Source organism: Manacus vitellinus, unplaced genomic scaffold (genome assembly GCF_001715985.3).
Source record: "Manacus vitellinus isolate BGI_N305 unplaced genomic scaffold, ASM171598v3 scaffold_21_pilon, whole genome shotgun sequence".
NCBI classification, from domain to species: domain Eukaryota; kingdom Metazoa; phylum Chordata; class Aves; order Passeriformes; family Pipridae; genus Manacus; species Manacus vitellinus.
This window is the reverse complement of record NW_021939546.1, coordinates 5854598-5864659: the sequence shown is the minus strand read 5'-3', so window position 1 is coordinate 5864659 and position 10062 is coordinate 5854598. Positions and strand designations below refer to the sequence as shown.

General features: G+C 40.7%; 1 protein-coding gene across 9 annotated transcripts in view; it reads left to right on the top strand.

Moving 5' to 3' along the window:
* NFIA (nuclear factor I A) overlaps positions 1–9254 on the top strand; it is a 411264-nt gene extending 402010 nt beyond the window's left edge. For 7 of the 9 annotated variants that reach the window (XM_018072106.3, XM_008925171.4, XM_018072108.3 and 4 more), the window contains one exon: positions 2057–2213. In XM_018072106.3, the coding sequence (XP_017927595.1) occupies positions 2057–2074 (18 nt within the window). In that variant the 3' untranslated portion in view covers positions 2075–2213. Of the gene's footprint in view, positions 1–2056 lie in introns of all 9 variants that reach the window. The other 2 variants (XM_018072111.3, XM_018072107.3) reach the window with 1 other exon arrangement.
* The last annotated feature ends 808 nt before the right edge of the window (positions 9255–10062 follow it).

The following is a 10062-nucleotide window of genomic DNA, read 5'->3' as shown; positions in this document are numbered from 1 at the left end:
GGCCAGCGGCCGTGGAGCCAGCCGGACATCGGCGCTAGGGATGGGAACCATCGCCTCGCTGTGTCCAACTCCTCCACTCCATCGTCTCGCAGTCTTTAACCCTTCCATTCCAACACCTCGCAGTTTTCAACCTCTCCACTCCATCACCTCCTAGTGTTCAACCCCTCCACTCCATCACCTCACAGTCTTTAACCCCTTTACCCCATCCCCTCACAATGTTCAACCCCTCTACTCTATCCCCTCTCAGTCTTAATCTCCCCCCTTAACTTCATCACGTCTCAGCCTGTAACCCCTCTACTCCATCACTTCAGTTTTAACCCCTCTACTCCACCTCCTCTTAATCCTCAACCCTTCTACTCCATGCCCTCTCGGTCTTTAACCCCTCTGCTCCGTACTGGGCACTGCCACAGTTCCCAGCCTGGCCAAAAACTGTCACACTCAAACAACAAGTGTGAGGGACGACCCTGCAAAGTTTGGAGGAGTTGGCAGCTGGTGGTGGTCGGAGATACCTCCAGCACAGCACAGCCTACACTCCATATCCCTGCACCCACCTAAAATCAGTCTAGCCCCGCAGTCAGGGAGGGGAACGGGACTTGGCTCTGCTTCACGAACCCTGCCAGAACTTTCCTCTGTTTATAAACTTTACATATGAGAACTATTTCGTTTAATTGCAGCCTGAGTAAGTCTAAATATAAAATCTGTAGGCAATAGATGGAGCTGATATGGGACCGGTGTGTTTGTATTCAGAAGGGCGAGTAGAGGAAGAGTTAGTTAATGAGGTGTATTGGAAGCAGGACAACTTCTCCAATCGTGCTATTTATTTTACCAGTTCCTACCTCCATGGCAAGACCACATAATCTCCAAGTCCCACATGAAACTTGCCTCAGAGTCTTCTGTAAATGTTCATAAATCCTCCCTGAGCTGATTGTGCTATCAATCACGTCAGATGCCGAAAAGGAACGAAGGAAAAAGTTGGTAAAACTTGTCATCGGTTTGTACGTGCACACGTACACACCTCATATATTACAGGATCCCGAGCAAAAACGTGGGGTATCAGCAACAGCTCTTTAATACCTGAGTCTTTCTTGTTGTATTACTTTACTTCAGGCTAAATAGTTGCTGCTTGTTGGTGTATTCCCACAGCAATATGTCATTGCCAAGTAGCATCCCCCCGCGCATACAGTCCCAGGGCCTAACACTGCTCTTATTCATCCCGGGATCAGGTTGGGCTGACCTCGCTGGGGCCGAGTCTGGTCTCCCCGGTGCGGTGGCACTGCCCTGGCTCCAGCAGAGCCCACTCTAGCTTTCCAACAGCGTTTATTTTCCTATGGAGGAGCGAAATTGTTTTCTGTGCATCTGCGCCATTGGGTTAAGGACGGTATTGTTGCGGAGCTGAATTCCCAGGGAATTCCCTCCCTTTGGGAAAAAGAAAAAAAAAAGATTTTCCCAAAGACAGGCTATTAGTTGAGGCCCACGTTTTGTTTTGAAACACAAGTATGGGCAGAGATACGGGACATTTTTGCTGATCCACTTTCCCTCAGATTTGCTTTATCCTGGCTTTTCTCTAGCGATCCACATTTCTCCTAAGAAAACAGCCCTGTTGTTGAATTTCTGTGCATCTGTTCCAGCGAGACAGTTGAAGCAGGGCAGTATAAAGCAACAGATGCTTATGCTGGCACATGCCTAAATACCTAAGAAAACCCCGACTGCAGGGTGATAAATGGCACAGAGAGGCGAATGTGTATCGCCTTTTCAGGGGATTAGACAAAAGTGAACTGGAGGGATCTTCAAGCCATCATCTATTAAAAAGATTGATAACTTGTAACGTGACATGACCCCCGCGTTCATCTGTAGCTATGTCCAGCAACTGTCGGCGAGAAAAAAAAATATATTGATTTATACAGTATTTTTAATTAAGCTTTGTAATTAGGTCAATTCGTCACGGTCTCAATTAGCCCCCCTCTTGGCGGAGGAGGCTGGCGGCAATGCCCGGAGCCCTTGGGGAAGCAGCGAGAGCGGGCGGCAGGGCTGACGCTTCTCCTTTCTCCTTTTGCAGTCCTGGTACCTGGGATAAAAGTCTCCGCTTCCCACCACCCACCGGACAGACCACCAGACCCCTTCCCACCTCTGTAACATGGAAGCAGCAGCAACGCAGCGCAGCGACTTCACATCGGCGGAAGGGGAGGCGAGCAGACACCGACAGCAAACTAGTACATGGAAATGGCAAACGTTATGGTTGAATGGCAAAGGCCGTAACTTTCTCGAGATTTTATTTTATTTTTCTTTTTTTTTTTTTAGACAACTTTAGGACTGTTGTAATTTCTCATATGGTGCTGGAAATGGTTGGGCTTCATAACTTTTGAAGTGTTTCATTGGTAGTGTAAGCGTTAGGTGACACTGAGTAGAACTAGCCTCTGCTGCTGCTTACCAACTCGCTGTTGTAACACACTTTCCATATGGAGCCTAACTGTTTTACAGTATCCTCATCGGATTTTCCCATACAGGTGTGAGACTTCTTGAGAAATCATGAAACACACTTAAACTATAACTTTTGTAGTAGCTGAATTCTGCAATATATAACTTACCGGACAGACATAGAGCATGTTTTTCTGTAACATATCGGGAAAAAAAAAAATGCAGGTTTTTTTTTTTGTTGTTGTTGTTGTTGTTGGGGTTTTTTTTTCTTTTTTTTTTTTTTTACAGTCGGCACTTAGAAACGTAACATGAACCATAAGAGCATTGTCAACAATTTTTTTCCACTCGATTGCAGAGCGATTTAAAACATCGAACTACTACTATTCACTAAAAAAAAAAAAAAGAAAAAAAAGAAAAAAGTTTGAAATGCTGCACTTACATTTAAAAAGAAAACATTTTTCAACAATTTTCAACAATTACACAAAAATTCACGCAGAAATGGGGAAGTTGGTCTGTTTTGACAGAAACTGACAGGAATCAATCAAAACAATCGAATTTTGAATTGAGTAAAGTGCAATTTCATTGGATAGCTAAATATCTTTGTAAGATAGAGATTGTTGAAAATTCTATTTTTGTTTTCCAAGTCCTTCCACCCCAGGACTCTAAATTATTGGGGTAAAAAACAGCCTTGCAAGAAAAAGGGGAGCTATTTTTGCTTTTTATGTTTTTTATTGTTGAACTTGTATCCCTTTAAAACTGAAGGAAAATTAAAAAAAAAAAAAACAAATCTAATGGTGCTTTTACCACAATATGTTAACTACATTAAATGCTAATTAATCATTTTCTGTTATCAAAGCACATAACTAAAATGAAATCATAATATCTGTTAATTTTATAAGCTAAAAGTCACTATAATGGATTATGCCAATTCTGACAAATTTTACGTGTTTCCGGCAATATAGGGTTTATCAGTTCTCAAACACCTTGGGAATAAGAGAAAACGGTCCAGAAAGTAAAACACCTTTGTGTCCCTGAACTGGTACATTTTCTGGACTGCAAAGAAAACAATACAGAAACGAATGATGCTGATCTTACAACTTATGCCAGTTCAAAGCAAGGGCACTTGCTGAAGAAGAAAAAAAACAGACAAATAAAAAAATCTAAAAAAAAAAAAAAAAAAAAAAGAAGTTTGGACCCCAAACGTCCTGTATCTTATGTACAAAAAAAAGGAAAAAAAAAGAAAAAAAAAAGAGTGCAAGTGATTTTTTCTATCAGACAGCGGAGCACCCCTTTGCTTCACATGCAACTTTAAGAAGGTTTCCTATACTATACATATATATACGTTCTGGTTGGCGAGTCCAGCTAATCAGAGAAAGTCTCTGCATGTTCTAGTGTTAGTAACTAATTTTTATATAGTTAATGTAGGGTAAAGTAGAGTGCATTAAGACACAATATTGTAATCCCTATTCCAGGCACTTGCCTTTAAACTATGTTTGTTCAACCCTTCAGAAGGGTTTCTACTACTGTCCTATACAATCAAGTAACTGAAATTCTTGGGAAGACACTTTGCTCCTCATCTTTTCCCTGAAACAATGTTTTGTTTTGTTTTCTTAATTTGCACGAAACAAAAAAAAAAAAAATTCCATATCAATGTGCCTTGCCCTGGATAGCGATTATTTGTGGAATTGTTGCACATGTTCCTATATTGAAAGGGGTTTTTCCCTAGTCAAGCATTTGGAGACACTTTTTGTAAATGTGACTTTTATGTCAGCCATTGTCAGTTCCAACATCTAGAATTAAATAGGATGTTAGTTGTTCCGCAGATAGGAGTAGTGTTTATTGTCCTGTATGGTCAGTGGCAGTGCTATTCTGAGATCTGTAGATGCTAGATTATCAGTATTTTTGGATGTTGCTGCATTTTACCTTTTATTTGGAGTCTTCCTTTTTTGTTTTGTTTTCTCCCAGATATATGAAAATATGCAATACCTGCTTATATCATGTAGAAAAGCTTAGCAATTATTAATTTTTCTTTTAATTTTTTTTTATTTGACCAAAGTTGGTGCTGCACTTGACGCAGTGTGTTTTAGGTGTTTGTCTTTGTACTTTTGTGATTTTTGAATGCACATGCAGGAAGGGCTCTTCTTAGAGAAGCAGTCAAACTGTGAAGCACTAAGCTGAACCCTGCTTCAAGCAATTTTTGTTTTACAACTGTTCCTTTCACAAGCAAGCCTTAAAAAAAAAAAAACTTCCTTTTTCTTCAGATCCCACACCCATTTTTATTAGCAGACTGCAATCAATCCACATTCAATAAAAGTATATAATGCCCATTTTTATATGCACGTTTTTAAACTTCCAAGTTCTGAAAATTGTTTACTGGTTATTCTCTATTTAAGGAAAAAATAAAATGTTTTGGATTTTCATATGTGTCTGATAAGTGGTTGAGTAGTCATTTTGCTCTATTGTATTGTGTGATTGTTAGTATATGGTATCACATCCTCTAGCCAGCATCCTTTGCCTTCCCTATAGCACTTAGCTGGGCATTACTTTATTAAGACATATGTGCACTAAAAAAAAAAAAATAGCAGCTTTCAGTGCTTCACAGTGAAGGGAAAAAAGCCTAGACAAACATTTTGTCAGAACCTTGCTATGAGACAAGGTATTACCAGTAAATTGGTTGTATATACAATAAAATTGCACCCTTTTTTAAACAAAACAAACTAAGCAATAGTTTGGGCAGTTAGTTGTTTTTAGTGAGCATGTTGTAGTCATGGCTGCAAAGAGAGAGAATTAAACTGCCCACTCAGAAGATATGTAATTTGTATGTTGTATAGTTTTATTGATTACACTGATTTATTCTACCCTATTTTATAATGCAGGACTTTTGTAATGTTGTTTAAATGAGGAAAAATTTCTGTCAAATTAGCTTAGTGGAATTTCTGATTGTTCGTTATAAAGGCAGCGTTCATAGAATTGCTTTTTTTTTTTTTTTCCTTTGGGAACTGGATTTAAGTTAAAAACTTTCCTGTTTCCTTTTTTTGTATGTATTTAAATACAGTTATTTTTCTTCTCTCAATGGTATAGCATATTCCTATGCTTGAGAAGTATAGGCTACTGAAGAACCATTGTAAATGGACATTACAGGTATGCTGTATTTTTGAAGGTATTTTTGTCATATTAAGTTTGATGACGCTAAAGTTAGGGAACTCTGAGCAGAATTGTGAGGAAAAAAATGTTTTAAAGGCTTTAAAACATTAGGTAGGAGGTCAAGGGTGTTAACCAACAGGGGTTGTAAAGTATTACACACTAAATTCAGTTTGCGTTCACCTTCCTCTCACGCAGGAAACGCGGCAGTTCCGTTCTGTGCAGGTGTAGAGAACAAACAGTGTTTTAGTCCTCCGAGGAGTGGGGAGGCAAGCAGGGATGGGGCAGGAGGGATGGAGCGTTCATCCACCATCCATCCATCCATCCCTCCATCCCGTGGGGGTGCGAGAGGGAGCGGGGCCGGCGGCTGGAGCCCCCTGAAGGGTCACAGCTCCGCTCCCGCTCCGGCCGCTCTTTTTGAGTCACGAGAACAACTTTTTTCCTCCCCGTCTCCTCTCCAGAACCGTCAGACGCACAAATACTCTGACCTGTACCCACCCCCCACCCATCCAAATTTAAAGCCCTAGGGATGGCTTAGCGCGAATTGACTTTTACTCAAGTTAATTCCTTTGTTTTTCCCTCTTTTTTTTTTTTTTTTTTTTTGAGCAAGGGCACTTGCTTTTCTCATGCCGCACACCCCAGCAATGCCATTATTATTTATTCTTCTTCCTTTATAATAAAAACTTTCGGGCTTCAAGTTTAGGCAGCCATGGTACACTTTGTCTCTGTTGCTTGTTCCCCCTCCCCTTAAGGTCGAAGGGGAAAAGAAACACCAAGTTTTCTCAACTCCACAGTATTCAGTCAGCCCACAGGAATATGCAAAATCCCTCTAACATTTTTTTTTTCTTTTTCTAGTTCTCTTTGTTCCGTATATTTGCAGCTTTGTAGTAACAGTGTTATAAAATATTTACTGTACAAAAATACAAAAAAACCCAGATACATAGCCTAAAACAGTTTTTTTTTCCTTGTGGTGAATTATTTTTTTTTTTAAGAATGTCAGTTAATATTGTACTTTGCATTGTGTCTCTGGAAATATCTTTTTTTTTCTTTTTTTTTACTGGTAGAAGGCCTCCATCGAACAAAATTAAAACCATAACCGGCATGACAATGTAAGGAGAGCTTCAATGGCACCTAAACAATAAATAAATAACAAAATCAACCTCATGAGGTCTGTCGGAGGCAGGTCTTGTGAAGTTAACACTGCCTGCTAGGCAGGATTTTCATTAAATCAAGCTTACAATGCCAATTTTGTCTTGAAGTCAATGCATGTATTACTGTTTGACAGTAAACCCAGCTATGCCATCATCAAGTCCAAGGCTGCGCAATAGTCTAATTAGTATCGAGTACATTTTCCTTTTATTTTTTCCAATAAAAAAGCAGTGGGATGAAAATTGCTTTGATATATAGCAGGTAACATTGAAGCTATTCCATAGCACTTAACTGTAGTGAATACTGTGTCACCAATTCTGAAATCAATTTAATGTTTAATGCAAATCCATTACATGGTGCTATTACAGGCTGGCAAAATGATTTACAAAAATGTGACAACTTGGGCTCAATTCACTCTGCTTTCCAACAATGTAAATGCATAGCAGTGTTTATCTGCATGAAAACTATGCACTAATCTATCTGAAAAAAAAAAAAAAAGAAAAGAATATATCAACTTTGGTATCTACTTTCCGTTTACTTCGATCCTTGCCTTTTCGGTCATTGTTATAATGCCAGCTTTAGGACAGAAAGAATTATAAGAAAACCAGCATAATACCTGATATATTAAAATGTAGTGCCTGTGAAATCTGTATTATATTGCTCTTCTGAAGTAAGATTTTTCTACACCGGTAGCCTTCGCTGTCTGTCAGAACCTTCTGATATAGGTGATGTAAAATAACCGTACAATATTAATGCATGCTATTCCATAATGCTTAGTAGCTGTATGAATATTACTCAAAGTTATGTTAGTCTTTTTTTCTGACTTGGTTCTTGTCAGATAGGTTTAAAGATATTTCACTGAGAACGCAAATTCTGTCTTTATTGATTTGGGGTGTTTTCAGTATTTTGGAGGTATACATTTACTTAAATTCAGTATTACTTGTGTTTTGGGTTTTTTTTCTTTTTTTTCTTTTTTTTTCCTTTTCTTTTTTTTTTTTTTTTCCCTAGAGGGCAGGACATGGTGTTTGAGACCAGAAATCCGTGCCTGGTAAGATTTTCGTCTCGAAAAGCTACCCTAAGAATTCAGAGAGCTTGCTCTGAAGAACAGTTCAAATTGAAAGGACAGTCCTTTAAACCCACAAATGAGACCGAGCTCATGTTGCGAGAGATTTCTTAATGGGCAGCGGTGAACCAGGTACCCATGCTTGACCCTTCTTCACACCAGACTTCCTCATATAGAAAGAAAAAAACCCTTAAAAAAAAAAAAAAAAAAAAAAAAGAAAAAAAAAACCTCATGTGGTTGTTTAGTTTCATGCACAGTTGCAATATTTTTCTTCAAACTCTGTACAAACTTTGGGCCCGATTCATAAAAGTTCCTTTGCTATTAACACGGGGAGGCTGGTGGGCTTTTCTCCTCCAAATTGAGGACAGGTTTCACCTTGGCACGTATGCCAGCTGGCTCTCCTCTCCCTCACGTTCCCCTCTCCGCCTCCCCAAACCCCATGGAGACCAGGAATGGATGGGAAGGGGTTGTGGAGGCGGTGAGGCAGCACAGGACCATGCTCCGAACGCCAGAGGTGCAGCTGGCAGGAGGAAAGGGGACATGGGAGAGGACGGCTCCGTGCCGCGCTCCGGCTGGTGCTGGGGGCTCGGGACATGGCAGTACGAGGAGACTTGATTACAAAAGAGATCTTGTCCCGTACCAGAACAAAATACACTCGATCGCTACCTCTGAGCTCTAGAGAAACCCTCCATCGAGGCGAGCGCTAGTCCACAATGTGAACTTTTGTACTTTGTACGCCTTTTTTTAGGGAAGACTATTTTCCACTTAGTTAATCTTCTATGCTCGAGCATGAACAAAAACAATTGTGTTGGGTGAAATCCCCCTCCCCTTTTATCTGCATCCACAAATTAATATGAGGGGAAAAAACAAAAGAAGATGAGTTTCTAGACGGAGCATGGTAGGGAGAGAGTGCCGACGATGCTTGTCCTTGTTGCCGGCGTCCCTGCTGCCTTGGGGAAAGGGCCACGAAATCCTTTTGAAATACAATCAAGGAGAAATCTCCATTTTGGCTGTCTGTGCGGGTTCTCCGCTCAGCTGAGCTCTGCCCTAGCCCTGCCCTGCTGCCTGGGATCGGCCCAGCCCAGTCCCTCAGCGGCGGTTTGAGATTTGGGGCGCTAAAATTTCCACCGGCCGTGTGAAAGATCTGCTGCAAATTCACTTGACACCCGTGTTAATACCATGTCGTGTTCATTTTTTTTATGAGTCAGGCCCCTCGTGCCTCTAGTATACTTGTATTGACTCTCATAGTTACCATTTTAGTTTTACTGTGTTCTGTGAAAAAAATTGTAATTGGTTGAGAATCACTGTGGGCATCCATTCTTATTCAACTAAGTCTCCGCAGGTTTTTTGAGCTGGTGTGGATTAGTTTAACTCTTGTATTCAACCATTAGTGCTACCACCTTCTCACATTACAATACAATTACTGGAAGCAAGTACTGCATTTCCTATGCAACAAAAAAGGAAAATAAAAAATTGCTAATGCTAACAGGCTGTGTTGTTATTTACTTCCAGCTGGGCACTGGGGGGGATGCGGCTGTAGGGCCGCGGGCATTGCTGCCGGTTGCGGCATCGACCTCTCCAGGTGGTTGGTACCAGCCCTCAGACCTGGGCAGGCTCCCAGGCAGCAGCTCCATCCCAAATGATGGGGATATTTGGTTAAATCGAGTCACTGTTGTCACATCGACCATTCTTCCCTGTGTTGTTGGTGTCCCACCACACAGAATCGTTCCTTGCACAATAACGGATTAATGCTTGGCAAAACTCCGAAGATTAAATCATCCAAAGTAAAGACACAAAGAACTCCTAGGAAAGACTAGGGAGATTAATAAATGCTGCAAATGCTGCAATATATCTTCAAATTTAGCTAAACTAGAAAAATATTACCACATTTCCAAGGAGCCCTAGTACAGCCGTCAGCTATGCTTTGACCGTGGCTGTTGGGGTTCACCTTGAAACCCAGAAGAGCTGCCCTTCTCTGCAAGACTCTTTGGGCAAAAAACAGGAAAAACTTAGGTTTTACAAACTTTAAAGTTTCCTTCAAAGTTTTTCACTCTGCAACACCTTCCACTTAGAAGATATGTACAGAAATTAATATTTTTAGAAAGAGTTCTTTTGCATTTAAGCCATTCTGCCTGTTTTCTGCTTAAAAGAGAGCACTGAGATGGGTGAGAGGCAAGGGCTGGTGCAGCTCTCTGCCACATGGCCCCAGGGGACAACAAGACAGGGACCACCATGATCCTCAGCCCTTCCTTGGGCAGCACCAGCTGCAGCACCAGCTCTTCCATTTTATTTCG